Here is a 16,777-nt window from a genome sequence, read left to right on the forward strand (position 1 = left end):
AAAGGGTTTAAAGCTAACCTACACGTCAGGTATGACGTGGATGACAATTTAATCCTGCACTAAGCTTTCTTGTAAATGGTTAATTAAGTATCAGCTCGTGCAACTCCCCCCCACCTAATAATTCTTACAACGAGGCAGCTGCTACCTACCAAATTACCCACCTACCACACTCGGTGTGATCCTCCTCCTCTTCTCCCATTCTTTATTATTATTATTTTCTCTTAAATTTAATTTGGAAGTACACACTTCTGTCTGCGAGAAAATTCCAATTAGAAAAATAAATGGACTCAACCAGTCGGATTCAAAGAAGGAAGTTAAAAAAAGATGAACTATTATTGATGCACTTCTTATCAAATTTTGCGAGCAAAAGTATTATACAAACATCAGCAGCATACAAGGAGGAAAAACAGAGTATAGAACTCGTTTCGCCGATCCCACGAAATCCTGGAATCGGCGGCCCATAAATTATCTTCTTTTTTCTTTTTTTTTTTAAAGTTTTTAATACTTCATTTAAGAAGCAAAATAGAAGAACAAATCAATCAACCGGGGGATGAAGGGGATGACGAAGTGCCATTATTATTGCTATTATCGTTGGTGGTGGTGATCCACGGGGTCATGTCCATTGGGTAGCTACCGAGCACACGGAGGAAGGAGGTGAACTCCTGGATCTCGGCGAGCGCGTTCTGGGCTCGGACGTCGGCCATGGACGCCTCGAAATCCACGTAGAACATGTACTCGAAGTGCTTGGCGGTGCCGACGTTGGCGTCGTCGACGAGCCGGATGGGGCGGTGGCGGTGCGGCCGGCTCTCGATCTTGGTCAGGCTGATGTCCCGGAAGGCGAAGGCGGAGAGGACCTTGAAGAGCACCGACGTGCCCTCGCGGTCGTGAGCGAAGACGATGCTTGTCTTGAACGGCCGATCGGTGCGGGGTATGATTGGCTCCCTGGCCAGCATCACGAACCGGGTGACGTTGCTCGAGTCGTCCTGGATCCCGTCGGCGAGGATCTGGAGCCCGTAAAGCTCGGCGGCGCGGGCGGAGGCGATGGCGCCGGTGTCGCGGAGGACGTTGGCGGCGATGTACTCGGCGGCGGCGGCGGTGTCGTCGAAGGCCTCGCGGGCGACGTTGAGACCGAGGGCGGTGAGGGTGAGCTCGCACTGGGCGAGGGCTTGCGGGTGGCTGATGACGCGGGTGAGGTACTCCTTACGGACGCCCGGGAGGGCGAGGAGACAGTGATGGACGGGTAGCTGGACCTCGCCGACGATGTGGAGGCGGTGCCGGAGGAGGAGGTCGTAGTTGCGGTGGATGCTGCCGCCGAGGGAGTTCTCCACCGGCAAGACGGCGCGATCGGCGATCCAGAGCTCGACAGCCTGGAAGGCGACCTCGAACTGGTCGCAGGGGATGGCCTCGCAGTTAGGGTACGCCTTCCCCGCCGCCGCCTCGCTGTAGGCCCCGGGGACGCCCTGGTACGCGACGCGCAGAGTGGAACCGTGCATCGGGGCTGGGGAGAGGTCGGCGATGGACAGTGGACGAGGAAGATTCGAAACCGGCACCAGATCTAAGGTCGACGATGAACCATTAATCATCGAATTCGCCGGAATCGTCTTCAAGTTTCGCTGCTGCTGCTGCTGCTGCTGCTCCTCCTCCTCCTCCTCCCCCTCCTCCTCCTCCTCCTCCTCCTCCTTGTCGTTGTTATTCCCATTCCCATTCCCGTTCCCGTCGTGCTCGTGTTGCTTCTGGGAGACCATGGCCTTGCTCGCCAGGATGGCACAGGAGGTCTGCCATTGGACGCGGTTGAAGCCGACAGCGGCGCCCGGGAGGTAACCCGACGAAGACGAGGAGTCGGCATGGTAGATGGATCGGATTTGTTGGGAGCGGATCTTTGGGTTTCTATGGCCGCACAAACCCGCTACTGGTAGAGCCGCCGCCCGATTCGGCGGAGAGGATAGGAGCGGCGACATCCGCATGAGAAGAATACTTATTAAGGATTAGCTAACTCTTGTGGATTTTGGCAAGCTTGAGAAGAGCCACCTTTCAAGCTGAGAGAAAAAGAGTAGGGACTCGGGATTGATGGGAATTTTATACGGCAGCAGAGAGGGGAGGGGCGTTGGGAAGGAGGAAGAGTGAGAGAGAGAGAGAGAGAGAGAGGTGGGGGTTGGTGGGACAAAGAAAATGTACAAAGTTAGGAGGAACAGTCAATTGAAGACAAGAGAAGAGAAGAGAAGAGAAGAGAAGAGGAGGGGAGAAATTAAAAATAATAAAATAAAATAAAAAGGAAACGAAAGGAAATGAAAGTCTCGCGTCTACCTACCACCACACCCATCCATTTTGTCGTGTCGTGTTTTGTGATGTTTTTGGTGGTGGTGGGATCGATCCCAAGACTCCAAGGAACTACTAATCGGAATATAAGATTTCCGAGTTACATTAGATTGAGCTGCCCCCCCCCCCCCCCCCTGTACTAACTAACCCCCACCAGTCCACTCATCTCATTCTGGAAACCCACACGTAGACCAGCAGCTATGGATGCTCTGAAATAGAAGGAAAAAAAATAAGAAAGAAAAGAAAATGAGAGACGGCTCCGTATGATGATGATATATAGAAAGCGTAGTAAAAAGGACTCAGGGTCTGGAATTTATGACCTACAGTTAGGTTCTGAACTGGAGCTTTTGACCCACATCTTCTTCTCATATATTTAATTACCTCTTTTAACATAGAATCTATCATTTCTTCTCTTCTCATCTTTCTATTCTTCCATCCCTCATTTTTTTCTTCTTCTTATAATATCATTATTATTTCACAGATCGTAGGATTGCAGATCTACATGGATTAGGCCAGTAAGCATATATTTGAATGGACGAAACACTTACAATTTTATCCTTCAAAAATAAAAGAACTAAGATTACCAAATCCCATTACTCTATTTTTCAAAGGCTGAATCCAGTCTTAAAGTCTTGAACCAAATTATAAGTTTGCTTCAACTCGTAAGTTATATGCAAACTCATGAACATTTACTCGGGTGGGCAATCATGGTCAGCAGTTTACAGCTAACATCATAAGTGCTGCAATGACGTGGTTGGGTCCAAACTAGTGACTGCCTTCACTGGTCTTTGTTTCTAACGTATCAGATGCATTGGGCATCGGCACATGGAGAGAAAAAGAATCGAAGACGACGACTAATCATAAAAGATGACAATATTGTGATGTAGTCGAGCAAATGTAGCGTAATAATAATAATGATTTCCATGCATCTTCTATCAAAAGTAACTATTTTCCTGCATCCGTTCTTGATGTGAATGTTCTGACCTAGATACCGAGATTTTGACCAAACTAGCCCTCGTTCAAAACTTATACGGTTAAATTGACTGTGTATTAAACTTAATACCAAAAAAATCTCTAAGTAAAATGTTAAACTGTCTAGCATTTTACCGGCTAAAATTAAATGCTAATGAGGTAAGCATTTTATTAAGAAAAACTGAATAAAAAATTTAAAAGTAAATTTGAAGGAGCTATAATTTTTTTTATCCTGTTGAGAGCAATTCGTTACGAAAAATGATTATATGATTCCAACTTATAAATATTTTATATATTTTTATAATAATATATTTTATAACTAAAATAAATGACTGATATAAAATTATATATTTTTTTGTTTGAATTTCAATTAAGCTTTGATTAAAATTATTTTTTAAATCTTCGTGTTGGCATATTATATATTTAAAATGGACTATTAATTAGAATATTATGATCTACCAAAATAAATAATTCAGCATCTTAATAAAATATTAAATAGTTTAATATTTTTAGTAATAAAATACATAACTTTCGACATTTGTGTATCATTGTTTTCTAATAAATGGTTAAATTTTCACTATTTTTTTTTCACTAAAAACGCTAATATATCAGCATTTTACTTGAAAAAAAAAATGCTAATATGATTGGTGCTTTCTCTTTTGACTGAGTAAAATAATTAACAATATAGTATCTAAAACAAAGTTATAGTAAATAGACTCCATTTATTATTTAAGTTTGGAGTGCAATCCATTTTAACAAATAAAGTTTAAAAGTAGGTCTAGTTTGGTCAGAAACTCTTAGCCACGATCTAATTATTAATAAGTGTTCATTGCTCATCTCTAAAATGCCAATAAATGGAAGTCTTTAGCGGTACAATTTTTTCTCAACAAATGAGCAACAAGATATGCTTCTAATACACATAGGGAAATATCCTCCATGGGACGAGCTTGCAGTATTCTACCCAGACTTCCTTGTACTTCTGCGAGCACCTTGCCTCGTCTCTTCTCTCCCTCCATATAAGTAGAATAAAAAGATAGATTGGATAGAAGTATGGAATCACAGAACTGCAAGAAGGCAATAGTTAATCTTATAGTTTATATTGTCACAAAGTTGAGAAATATGAAAAATGGGTGTGAAGGACTCACCTTGCTCCACATGGCAAGCTGAATGAAAAAGCTAGAATTAAATCTCCAAGGTAATTGCAGTGCCTTGAAATTCCCCTACATCAGATGAACAAGTTCATGGCCAAACGATGATCAATGATCAACATGTAACCCTAGTAATAAACCGCGAGCAGAGTATTCTCTCAAAAACTGATAACTAGAGGTCGCAATAGGTTAAGTCGGGCCAAATTATGGTCATGTCAAACATCCTCAAACTCATAGCTTGACCCATTTGCAAAAATTAGGATGTCTCAACCCAGCTCATTTTACAATGATAAGACTCAGGCACTTGTATACTCAAGCCTTAACATGAGTCTAATTTTCTCAACCTATCTGATTTTGCTTATTCAGCTGAACATGTGTAGGTTTTGTTGTCTAGCACAAGCACTTTTGTTACGCTTTCCTTGTATTCCTGGAATCTGACGTCCCAACTTGGTAGGATATGAAAGAATAATTAAAAAACATAACTACCTTTTTAACCATCAGGAAACAATACTAGCAATGTATACCATCCAGAATAAAAACCAGAACAATATTGAACCCTCAAATACGAGTATATCCATGAACACTTGATATACAAGTACACAACACAGGAGTTCCAAGTTCTATACAGACTACAATGATGGTCTTTCCGGACCCTTTGGTATGGCTTTAAACTGCTGAGGCCAGTGATTTTGACTGTAATCCTGGTTCTTAATTAATACACCTCCCCTTTCACAAAAACAAAAAAAGTTCTATACAGACTACATCGATGGCACACACAAACAAGTTACCCCCTAAAAATAACTGAAACGGTCTAGAACAGGGGTATTCAAAGATGATGCCAATTTCTAAATGAGCAAGATTTCAAAAAATAGAGATGCCATGAGATACATTATAAGCTCTAACTTTCCTCAAATGACATGTTCAACATGGTTGCAATAATTAAACAGTAAAGGCAACATATACTGCTTAAGAGGACCTTAGATAACACTGTTCAAGAAATTACCAGTAACCAGAAGCAAGCAACTTCCCTCCTATAACTTTGGGAGGTTTGCCCCATATGTCAGCTTTGGGGTTCTTCTTGAATACATACTTCTGTTTGTTAGCTTCTCTAAACACTCGATAGCTGTGTTGCATGTGAAGAAACACAAGATCATACAAAAGAATATTAGGAGATGTATTACTTAAAACCAAGTATATTAACTAAGGAGACAGTATGATTCTACCCAATCACAAAAACCAAGAAGCTGGCTGCAGCAGCAACTTTTGGTAACTCTACTTCGTTCTTTAAAAGCCACCAACCCTGGACCAGCAGAGTGATTCATGGGATAACAAATTTGTGCTAAATAAATTGCCTTTACAACATACTCAAGTAAAAGATGCAACATAATGTTAAAGCCCATCGTCATATAATTAAGCTACAGGAGTTATTTGACGCAAGTCCGAGGGTATGCAATATCCCATTAAATCATTATTTGCATTGTAGCATATACTAACAGCTAAATCAAACAAATTAATCATCGAGATGTTCAAAGCTGTTAAAAAGGGCAAAGTGAATACAAATGTACCTGTATACTAAACGTGAAAGGAACAAAAACAAGATCACCAAACACCAGCATGAAGCCCAACCTTTCTGCAATAATATCCCATCTGCAAAAGGTAAATGCAAGTTGTTAAGTTCATAACTCTTTACTGTTTATGTAGGTCTATTTCCATATTTAATAGGAACCTTCTTCAACTTAAAAATGATGATCTAGTTAGTATCTCTAAATGTTCAGGGTTCATAACATTATCATTTATCACTATTAATAATGAAAAAGTAAAATAAAGAAAACCCATCTACTTTCAGAAGAAACCTTTGCTAAATGCCAAAAAAAAAAACCTGAAGGAAATATTTTAATGGACAACCACTATCCCACATTAGACCGCAGGTAAGAACAGTACAAATACTGGCTCAATTTCTTGATAGGACATGGACAAATACTGTGCAGAAACATTAAATTAGCAAGTGATTAGGACTTCTTTATAATGGAAAAAAGTCAACAAGAAGCACATACGTTGAAGTCATGAATTCCTCATAGTAGAAGTAGTCTATCACGTACACCTACAAGGTAAAAGAGAAAAGTAATGTTTTAGTAAATTAAGGTGACATAAGCTTTTAACAACATAAATGGTAGATCGTGCAATACCGCACAAAAAATCTGGTAGAGAATGACTGAGATATTGACAGTGCCAGCTAGATAGCTTTTTGCCAACACAGAAAGATTGATTAATAACCATGCCATCATCCCAGCTCTAATAAGAAAGAACCTACAAAAGATGAGCTGTAGTTATTGAGATAAAATATGAATGCATAAATATATATTATCACAAAAAGGTAGACCAAAATGGGTTTCCTTGTTCTGTTGTTTATTATTGCTCCCATACAGGTAAGGGAAAGATTTGGCTACCACTAATTATAAGTAAATAAATGGCATGAAACGACAAGAGTTCTATTAATTAGAAATTAAGGCATCCGAAGTTTATTTCAGTAATCAAGTTCGAACTCGGAAAGCATCTCTACAATTTGAAGGTTCTACGCTACCGCTTTAGTCGTAACATTATCAACAAAATTGAACTTGGAAGATAAAATAGGCACTGAAATCAAAAGCTCCCTAGCTGGCAGGGCCATGGCTTATGTCAAACCAAGTTTGACCCGGCAAGATTTCCAGACAATGACGATATTGTAGGGGAGTTCTTGTGGAAAATAGAATTAGCCAGAATGATAAAAAAGGTTGACTCCTCTACTTTGACTTCTATAATAATTTTAAATACAAAAAGCAGAGGTCTAAATATGAAGCACTAGAACCCAACTTTTGGATCTATTATAGGCCAGACCTAGCTAAGCTCGATAAACATACTCAATTTTCGTTTTTCCTATAAACCAAATCAAGCCAGCAATATGAATGGCTTCCTAGAACCTGATGAGGAATTCTGAAGTTTAAGCCTCTTCTTGTGCTAAAGATCTTACCATTTCTGAAGGAACAAAAGCTAGAAAAAACACATAAACTGTAGTGGTTATCTTCTGCGTGGAAGTAGGAAAAAGATAAAAGAAAAAATATATATATATACAAGGTTCATCCACAGAGAGTGAGTCAGGGCCTAAAGCCAAGCCGAATGGTGTAGTCAACTGGAAAACGAATTATATCTTTTATATATCCACCTCTATATATAATTCAAGCCAATAAAAAACATATGCCACAAGCCCCAACTTTTAACATCGCACTTGGGACAAAACTACTTGTCGAGTTCATGAAAGGTCAGAATCCAGGTAGACAACTTGTCAAAATGCCACATAAATGAGATGGAGGATTATCTAAGGTTAGGAGTGCCAAAACTTTCATGATCAGAATGGTCAAAGACTCTAATGCAGTACCAGTCTTGCTGACCATCTCACATGCTTGCATCACTACCAGTCCACTAGAGTTTAACAGTATAAAGTTCCATGAATAGAGAAGCTACAATACTCATGCTTATTGATGGAGATCGCCAATTTCGTCACTTACTACAAATCTTAATAGATGATAAAAAGAGTAGGCCTCTTTACAGAAAAGAGTAGAGTACATACTTGAGGTCAACTCCCATGAAATGAGGATTAAGCTGTACCCCAAACCACCTATGAAACACAATGTCGAGTTTGGAATTAGCAACAATCTTCTGAAACTTCATGCATGCAGAAACTAAAGAAAATTGACACCATCACATCATCTCTTACCATAGAATTCCCCTATTGGAGATGTAGAAAGAAATCTTAATGATATCATGAAATATTGGTCAAATGGGAAAAGATTCTTCTGTCCCTTGACCACTGTCTTAGATAACTTAAAAGTTATTTGAGACGCACACGCATGCGTGTATATATATATAGTCAACATTATAGGAACTTTCATTCAAGTAGCAAAAGGCAAGTGTCAGATGAGAGGGAACAAATGGAACCATTACGAGGAATGACAGCGGGAAGCAAAGTGAGAAGAAGGATGATGAATATTAGATGAGAAATATCATTGATTTGATGGAAGTAGCATAGTCAACCTTGTTGGACAAATGGTCCAAGCGAAGGATGTCCTGTGGGCCAATTTGGCTATTCTAGATTTTCTTTTTCTAAAAAACAAGTGAGAAGTTAGATAAATGAGATAGAAGATCATAATGAAAAAAAGGAAAGAGTGTTTGCATGTGTATGTGTGAGAAAGAGAGATAGAGAGGTGAGGACAAGTAGAAACATTTAAATATGTGTCCTCTTTCAGTAGATTAAGAACTACACAAGTAACTGAAGTAGCACATACAATTTCTGCTTAGAGTTGTGAAAGATGGTTAGTGTATGTGTGTGTGATGCCAAGTTACATAAATATCTAGTCCTATTTGTATCAAGTTAAAGTTCTTCTCTATCAAAACTATAACAATCTTAATTGTCAGATTCATCCTCAAAACGATATCATTTGTAAAAACAAAAGGCTTTTGTAGTAAATTCCACAAAATGATTAGACATTAACCATGTCTGGCTCAAAAGCAAATGACACTGATGGATATTTCACCTGCATGTAAGATAGGCAAAAGAATCTTTATTCAAGTCTTCTAAAGGCATAAAGTAGAAGATCATTTCTTCAGTGTTATGACCCAACTTGGAGGGGTCTAGTTAGTTCAATCGAGCACTTTTATTTTATTTCCTGCATTGTCATTTACTTATTTTCTACACTTGTTGAGTTAAGTTATGTTAAATTCTGCATTATATAATTAGGCTCCTTAGTCATGGGCCTAACTGACTTGGATCTAGGGTAGCCATTAAATAGTGTGATGAGCACCCACATTAGGGATATTGACAATGACTCTAAGCTCTCTCACTCTTTCTCACCTACCCCTCCTCTTTCATCCTAGCCACCGCCATCGGCCACCACCGAGGCGCCGCCCTCCCTCCTCGTCAATCTGAGCCCCCTCCCCCACCTTGAGGACTAGACCCTATCCCCCCCCCCCCTTCTTCTTCCTCCTTTCTCCCCTAAATCAACCTTCTACTACTTCTACTATGAAATCCTCAAAGAAACTCTAGATATCACCTCCAGTTGGTCTGCCATCTCCGACCAGCGTCCATTGTTTGATCAATATCTATCTCTCCATCTAATTCTCACGATCTTGGATTCGTTGAAAAGCTATCTTCAAGAGCGACAATATCTCCAAATTTTAGATCCATCCAACGGCTAGATCGTCTAAAATCGATGTCTGAAGTTCTATCCAAAATCTGTCTCAACCCCAAATAGATTCCACCATTGCCAAGCCCCTTCCACCTTCCTCATCAAGTCCGGATTGCAACATTCAGGTCTTACTTACTACAACTTTCAGGGTACTCCAGAAATTGCAATAAGAAACTAGATATACAAGTAACAACTTGGCATATTAGGAAGGCCACATTCTACCATCAGCAGAAACTATAACAGGCATGACAAGGGACAAAATCAAAACATTGTAACGTTGCTAATTTGCAATGAGAATATGTTACAAGATACTAAGGGAAGTAAGCCAACCTTTTCATCAAGAGACTGAAAATGGTCCTTAACAGATTCGTAAGCAGTAAGAGAACAAATTAAGACATACAGTTCTTAAAAGTACCAATCGTGTATGAAGTTTCCGGTAACATGTGGCTTTAAAGAGGAACTCTGACTACGGGAACTGGAGCCAGCAGCATAAAGTACCAAAGAAACCTGATTCAAGTTTATCAATCATATAAGACTGTTGATAGTTAAGCTGTTTAAGAGGAGTAGCTCTTACCTAGAAGGAAAATAGTTCACCTGTAATAAATGGAACTAACTTGGTTCACATTTGAATATCATTAGTTTATTGTGTCAATATGCATGCATTAAACAGCATGGGGAGCTGGATTTCAAATATCAAATCTTGCTTATGTGATACTGCCAAACATGACACAACAGCACTCATGACATAAACAGTTAACCTACCAACATTTAGGTACAGTAGCATTGAGATTTAATTCCTTTCATTTGATGGGCTTCTTTGCAAATACATTCAAGGTTCAACTTCAAATGGTCTAATATACTCAACTGGATATGTGCCTACCTTATACCTATTCCCTTCATATATCTTTTGACATCGAAATGCATCCCTATAAGTCCTTTATTCCCAGAACAATTAAATCTCTGAAAGTCAAGTAGATATAGGCAGGCCTAATAGTGAAGACCAAACATGGGCTGCTAAGATGAATGTCAAAATCTTAAAATTTATCACGAGGGATTACCTTTGATCTACAGATCCATAATTAATTAGTATGTAGAGTTGAACAAGCTTTCAATGTGATTGCTAAGTGCATGCAGGCCAGGAAACATACCAGAAATCTGGAGGTGACAATTAAACCTTAAAGGATGTTTCACTCATAACAACAATTAATGCATCACATAATGTTTATCCCAGAGTATGATCCAATATGCTAAGCCATATGTGAATCCTTATGGATTTATCACTGTGCACTTCTATTCCTCAAGTCTAATGGTTAGCCATTAGCATGATATCAGATGATCAGATAGATTTGTCTTGTTGTCTATCAGGCTCAGTAGAACAAAAAGATATGAGACTGCCATCATAGAGGTTAATTTAGAAACTCCATAATATATATTTATCAATTTGCCTAAATGACCCAAATGATATTTCATAAAACCAGAATTCTGAGATTTCTACATGAAAATATGTCTGATCCTGTGGAAAACTCACAAAAAGGCTGAAGATAAAAGTTGACGATAATAGCTCGAGTCCCTTGTCAGCTATGACCTGCATTTATGAACAAGACAACTTCAGCTAAATGTTGACTTGTAAGACTTGAACTTCAAAGACAAAAATTACCGGTATGGTTAAGTGCTCATCGGTGTCATTATTTAACCATGGATCTAAACGAAGAATAAGCTCGGTATGCAGATTACTAGGGAACATGTGTAGTGATTACTAGGGAACATGTGTAGCAAAACATCTTTAGTAGATGATTGTCTGCATCTACATTTGAATATCTAGAGGTAGGACATAGCCTCAAAGAAATGAATTCCAAGAGAGAACTAGAAACAATTTCAAGTTTTGATGACACTGGAGGGTCTGTTATTAACTAAATTCTTCATAACTTTCGAGCATCTGGGTAAGTGAGGAGAGATATACCGTAATAGACATCCACTCCATATAAGCTCCAGTGACCATAAGTGCCAGCAACAGAAAGAGCGCTAGTAGTCCTGAGAAAAGGCAATGGACGAGGGTAAAAGGTTGAGAATTGATATTCCACAAATTACTGAGTTAATGCAAGAAAACTATAAACATTATTTATATATAGAAGAACTTGAATTATGACATCACAAAAGAAGAAGTCAACAACAATCTTAAATTAATTGAAATAGATTCTGTGAAATTAGAACTCTCACATTTCAGGTTCAAAATTTACACAGAACATACAATTGAGAAGTACTCTTCTAAATAAATGTTAACAATTACCAAACATCATAATTGTGCTTTCTCATTATGAACTAGAGGTGGAGCGTGGGGGTGAGAAGGAGAGGGTGAGATAGAAAGAGAGAAGGTATGAGGGTTCTTCAACCCAAAACATAGGATAGGAAAACAAATGAGCTGAGAGTGGACTATTCATTTCCTTAGGAAAAGATTGTCCCTCATGAGAAATTCTTCCCACAAAAGGTCATCCAAACACTTCGGTATTAAAAAAAGAAATTCCCACATGTAGGAGTTTCCCAAGGAAAGAGGGACTCCTTTGTGATCCTGTGAGATCTTTAGCTGCCAAAGAGGCCCTCAAAAGTCAAAATTACAACGGTAGTTGTGAAAAGTAACAAAAAGCACACCCTTCTGCCCTTCTGGAAACTTCACTCGATATCTAACCTGTTACCTAACTATATCAGCCTTATTTTACCACGGAAGTCACAAACTTGAAATTTATTTCACCACGGAAGTCACAAACTTTAAATTGATCGACCATCAATCGAGGGACCTTTTGGATAATTTCACAAACATTTAATGGGCACTCCCCGACACACCAAAGTCAGCACGCCTTGTGAGGTAACGCTACCTTCAATACTCCAGCGATGGGCACCTCAGTGGAGTCTTTCAATTCTAGTACTAACCGAGCATGTCAAGATACACAACAATACGCACCAGGGAAGCCGAATGAGAAAGAACAAGATTCAAAGAAAGAATATATAAGCACCATTGCAAGGATAGCGGAGACGAGAGCCATCGGGAAGAACTGCTCCAGGAACAACCTTGCCTGGGAGGACCAAGGCAGCGAAGGCCAAGTACCCAAGGTACGAAAACAAAAGGAGAACCTGCGACCATAGAGCGATGCAGAAGAAACCGTGACGCAAAGAGAGGAAGCTAGGGATTCTTCGCTATGTGTACACTTACAGAGCTCCAGGAAGGGACCAACGCAGCGAGCGTAGCAGCTTCCACCTCCATCGCTTCTCTCTCTCGCTCTCGCTTCCGTCAACCTAGATCTTGATCTCGATTCCCGTCTCGCTCACTCTTGATTAGATTAGAACGAATGGCAAAGTATTGCTGTCAGAGACCACGCCAGTTTAAGCTGTACAACAGTGACATTATTAGATATATAAATGAGTTAATATTAAACCGGTCTCTTTAAAAGACAAAACAAAATATTAAAAAACAAAAACCCTTCTATCGCTCCGCCTCCTCTCTCTACCTCCCATCTCCGCTGCCGCTTCTTCTTCCCTTCATCTATCGCCATTAATTCTTTTCTATTTTTCGTTTCGAATTACAAGTACATGTCGTTTTCCAATTTAATTTGCAGAAAAGGGACGGTCGGGCACTTAAAATTTTGACCTAACTCCGCCCAGTGCAAGAAAGCTCATTCGTCTCCCCTGCTTCATGGGCACGGTCCAACTCCTTTGCCATTTCGATGGAAAGGTGGAATCGAAGGAGAAGAAGGTCACCTACATTGGGGGAACGTGTAAGCTTTTGGATGTCCCGAGAGACACCTCGTACGAGCAGCTCAAATCGCATTTCTGCGAGTTGATGCACGGGGATCCGCAGGATTTTGATGTCGAGTTGAGATATCTATACCCGACCGAGGCATTCGAATCGTTCGTCGACGTGCAAGATGATAGGGACGCGGCTGCGATGTTCTCTTTGTGCTCGCAGGCATCTACCGTGATCCGGATGTTCGCGAGAAGACTCAATAGGCCGATCGTAAGGTATGCAACCATTTATTGCCTCGTTTCTTGCATTGATGCATAAATTGTCATGCAATGTGCTTTTTTTTATTTGTTTTAGGCGTAATTTTCGTAGACAAGGGTCGGAGGATCGAAGAGATGACACCGAAACTCGATCGGACAACACAGTTTGTGAAGGAACAATCCCTGAGACTGTGCCGCTTGATTCGCTCGATCCTATGCATGATTGTGAAGGAGGGCAGGGGAATCTATCCGTAGGCATTGATGCAAGCAATGGTCCAAATACATCAGAGGCACATTTTAAGGACTTGCGCGATGAGTATGTTGTCAAATTTCATTCGACAGAAGCAGAGAGTGAAGCACATAATTCATCCACAGATTTATATGTTGGCCAACAATTTCAAGGGATGTATGAATTCAAGAGGGCTCTGAGAGCATATGCTATTACACGCAGATTCGAGTATCAGCCTGTGAAATCTGGGTATGATAAGGTTGTAGCTCGTTGTAGCTCTCACGGATGTCCATGGATGATAAAAGCTAGAAAAATACTTGGTGTTGCAACTTTTGGGATAAAGAAGTTTATTGACCGACACACATGTAACACATCAGTAGTGGGACGTGGCCATAGGCAGATGACGAGTGATTTTGTTTCGGAAGAAGTTCATGAGCAAGTTATTGCTGATGAGAAACTTACACCAAAGATGATTCAAACACTTATACAAGACAAGTATGGCGTGACTATTACCTACTGGAAAGCCTATCGTGCATGGGCAAAAGCAGTTAAGGAAGTTCGTGGGGAGGAAAGTAGCCAACCATCGGTCATTGAGGTCGGAACTAAAAGGAAGAAAGTTCACGAGAGTGAAAGTAGGGAACCATCAGTTGGGGAGGTTGAAACTAAAAGGCAAAAGCAATGCTCAAAATGTCATGGTTTTGGACACAATAAGAGATCTTGTGATCAAGAAACATCTGGCTCTTAGATGCTTTTGTAATGTCCATAGCCCCTCATTTTGTGTCTTAGGAATATATTTGCTTGTTAGCATTTCGGGAATATATTGGCTTGTTAGCATGTAATGAAGAATGGGCATGCCCCCTTCATGTAATTGAGCAAATCTATTGTGATCTTTTGGTGCGATAAGATGTGCATGTGATATATGTGCAAGTATCTTGCTGTCACTGAGTGGTGCCATTGATGCATAAATGCATCTGGACAGTGTTCTGCTGCGCATCAGTACTCTTCAGGCTATGTTAATGAATAGTGTTAAATGTGTTCATCAATTTGCTAATTGCACATTGTGCAATACCAGGGATTCCGGTAGTATTCAGACTACGCATCATCAACATTAAACTTATGAAAATTCACATATTTTATCTTATTCATAATACCAGGGGTTTTTTGGGAGCCTTAAGAGTTCAGGTGTCATGCTGGTATGTGAATCTTTAATAGTCTGTTGTTGGTCGTTTTCTCATTTTCCTAATGATCTTTCAGGCAAATCGAGGGAAAAGGATGAACAGGCAATACCTAAAGCAGCTGAAGGATACAGAAAAATGCAGCAGCAGGTGTTGCAGATGTGGCAGCTGTCAAGACAAAAATACAGAGAAACAAACCAAATCAAACAAGGCTGATAAGATAAAGATGGCAATGGTAAAAATGATAAGGTGTTACAGATCTGCTTGTTTTGTCTATTTATTCCAGATGATGTTATAAACTTATTGCAGATTAGTACTTATGTAATTTACTTGGCTATTCTTATAATAGACCATCCAGACATGCACTAATTTGTGAATTTACCTTTCCAAATTAATGCATTGATAAGTATATCCTATCTCAAATATACTCGCTGGGGATTCCTAGTATCTGCCAAATACATGGTGATATCTAACTCTAAAAGTAGACCCATCTAGATAGTCAAAATATGCAAGTGCTGATATAGATATCTAGAGATGCAACTCTATGCATTTGCTTTCCAACCAAATATCTTGTTATCTTATGTTAACATCTTTTCTTTTTTCCCCTCTTGCGTATCTTTTTCATTTCCAACAGTATATTTATGTTCCAAATGGATTAATGGGATTCCTAGTTGGCGAAGATTACTTCGTGATGATGGGCTATATTAGAAATTGAATCATTGCATTGGTTAGCATTTCATATCAGTGGTCAGTTTTGCCGCTGCATGTTGGATGCTCGTTTTTCTGTGTATATTTATTTTCATGCAGGAGTTGTGAAGCAGAGGATGATAGTGATGGTATAGATCAACATGGAAGTTCTGAGAGGTATATGAATAAGCAAATCTCAGAAAATCATAGCCTAATATTACTTCTCTCTGGTGAGAATTATCCTGTATTTCTTCTTATGTAAGTGCTCGTTCCCTTTTGATGTATAGTCTGGATCTGGCAGCAAGACTCATTGCAAACTACCTGCTGCAAAGACGGAAGGCATTGGTGTTCCCTATAGCAAGTCAGAATATAGGTGCCATTGTTGTCCTTGCGTATGCGATGTTGTTATCCTTGCTGATCCTTCCATAAGGAGATGGGAAGGAGATATGCAATGATGTCAATCTTCTCAAATGCTTATTCCCTTGGAAAGCTCGCTAATGTTCTGAAATTCTGGTAAGGATTTCTGCTCGCTTTTGGTGGTGATTCTACAGAGAGTTTCTTAATAACAGATGCTATCCATCGACCACAAGTGACAATATTTCAGAATTGTATGATTTATAGTCATGCAACTTTGTAGCATTTGTTCTGATAATTCACTACGCTGTGATCCATTTCTGAGTAGTTATGGAAGTTCTAAAACATGTCAAGAAAGCTGCAGCTGCCCTATCCCTTCATTGCTAATGTTGAGAGAAACAAAAAAGAAATCAAAGCTTATATAATGATGAGGAAGCTTGAGATTTACTGGAGGTGTAAAGGTTTAGATGAAATTCTTGAGCTCCAACTCTTGAGAGCTAGTGTTCTAATTAACATGCTAACTTAAATGCTCTGAATTTAGATGAATTATCTCATTTGTATTCCTCCTGCTATGTCCTTTTTGCTCTGAGTAAACATATGCCTCCAGAAAAGCTCAGGCGGTATTCTCTTCTTCATATATTTCTTTTCTTTTCTTTTTTATCAAGTGTGGAATTGTCTTCAAGA

General features: G+C 39.6%; 3 protein-coding genes across 9 annotated transcripts; 1 reads left to right on the forward strand and 2 right to left on the reverse strand.

Annotated features, from left to right (window-relative positions):
- Positions 1 to 314: 314 nt before the first annotated feature.
- On the reverse strand, positions 315 to 2,183 carry LOC140779457 (arogenate dehydratase 1-like). The gene has a single exon (XM_073124524.1). The coding sequence runs from the start codon at positions 1,962 to 1,964 to the stop codon at positions 540 to 542; it is 1,425 nt and encodes a 474-aa protein (XP_072980625.1). The 5' UTR covers positions 1,965 to 2,183; the 3' UTR covers positions 315 to 539.
- A 1,914-nt stretch (positions 2,184 to 4,097) lies between these two features.
- Positions 4,098 to 13,038, reverse strand: LOC140777779 (delta(14)-sterol reductase). Its single transcript, XM_073122120.1, has 13 exons — positions 12,861 to 13,038; positions 12,664 to 12,781; positions 11,616 to 11,686; positions 11,184 to 11,240; positions 10,071 to 10,162; positions 8,041 to 8,088; positions 6,623 to 6,743; positions 6,491 to 6,537; positions 6,002 to 6,083; positions 5,660 to 5,736; positions 5,440 to 5,559; positions 4,434 to 4,508; positions 4,098 to 4,352 (listed from the first exon to the last, which is right to left on the reverse strand). Exons 1-13 carry the CDS (start codon positions 12,909 to 12,911, stop codon positions 4,199 to 4,201), a joined length of 1,113 nt encoding a protein of 370 aa, XP_072978221.1. The 5' UTR covers positions 12,912 to 13,038; the 3' UTR covers positions 4,098 to 4,198.
- Positions 13,039 to 13,123: 85 nt separating this feature from the next.
- LOC140777778 (uncharacterized) lies at positions 13,124 to 16,695 on the forward strand. 7 transcript variants are annotated; one of them, XR_012107088.1, is made up of 5 exons: positions 13,130 to 13,666; positions 13,746 to 14,630; positions 15,132 to 15,287; positions 15,860 to 15,969; positions 16,041 to 16,690. XR_012107088.1 is itself a non-coding variant. In XM_073122119.1 (2 exons), exons 1-2 carry the CDS (start codon positions 13,341 to 13,343, stop codon positions 14,620 to 14,622), a joined length of 1,203 nt encoding a protein of 400 aa, XP_072978220.1. In that variant the 5' UTR covers positions 13,131 to 13,340; the 3' UTR covers positions 14,623 to 15,125. The 7 variants fall into 7 exon arrangements, 1 of the variants encoding a protein (XP_072978220.1); XR_012107087.1 differs by having other exon boundaries at positions 15,860 to 15,916; positions 16,027 to 16,690; XR_012107089.1 differs by having other exon boundaries at positions 13,124 to 13,666; positions 13,761 to 14,630; positions 15,132 to 15,916; positions 16,027 to 16,695.
- Positions 16,696 to 16,777: the final 82 nt, after the last annotated feature.

This window comes from Typha angustifolia, chromosome 15 (genome assembly GCF_048772165.1).
Source record: "Typha angustifolia cultivar Huaian chromosome 15, ASM4877216v1, whole genome shotgun sequence".
Classification (NCBI taxonomy): domain Eukaryota; kingdom Viridiplantae; phylum Streptophyta; class Magnoliopsida; order Poales; family Typhaceae; genus Typha; species Typha angustifolia.

Coding starts and splice junctions, on each gene's coding strand:
- LOC140779457 (XM_073124524.1), bottom strand. CDS start 1,964: ATGCGGATGTCGCCGCTCCTATCCTCTCCGCCGAATCGGGCGGCGGCT.
- LOC140777779 (XM_073122120.1), bottom strand. CDS start 12,911: ATGGAGGTGGAAGCTGCTACGCTCGCTGCGTTGGTCCCTTCCTGGAGC. Junction 5,737..6,001: donor CTTTCACGTTTAGTATACAG/GTACATTTGTAT, acceptor CTGCTGGTCCAG/GGTTGGTGGCTTTTAAAGAA. Junction 4,509..5,439: donor TTGCTTGCTTCTGGTTACTG/GTAATTTCTTGA, acceptor CATCTGATGTAG/GGGAATTTCAAGGCACTGCA.
- LOC140777778 (XM_073122119.1), top strand. CDS start 13,341: ATGGGCACGGTCCAACTCCTTTGCCATTTCGATGGAAAGGTGGAATCG. Junction 13,667..13,745: donor CTCAATAGGCCGATCGTAAG/GTATGCAACCAT, acceptor TATTTGTTTTAG/GCGTAATTTTCGTAGACAAG.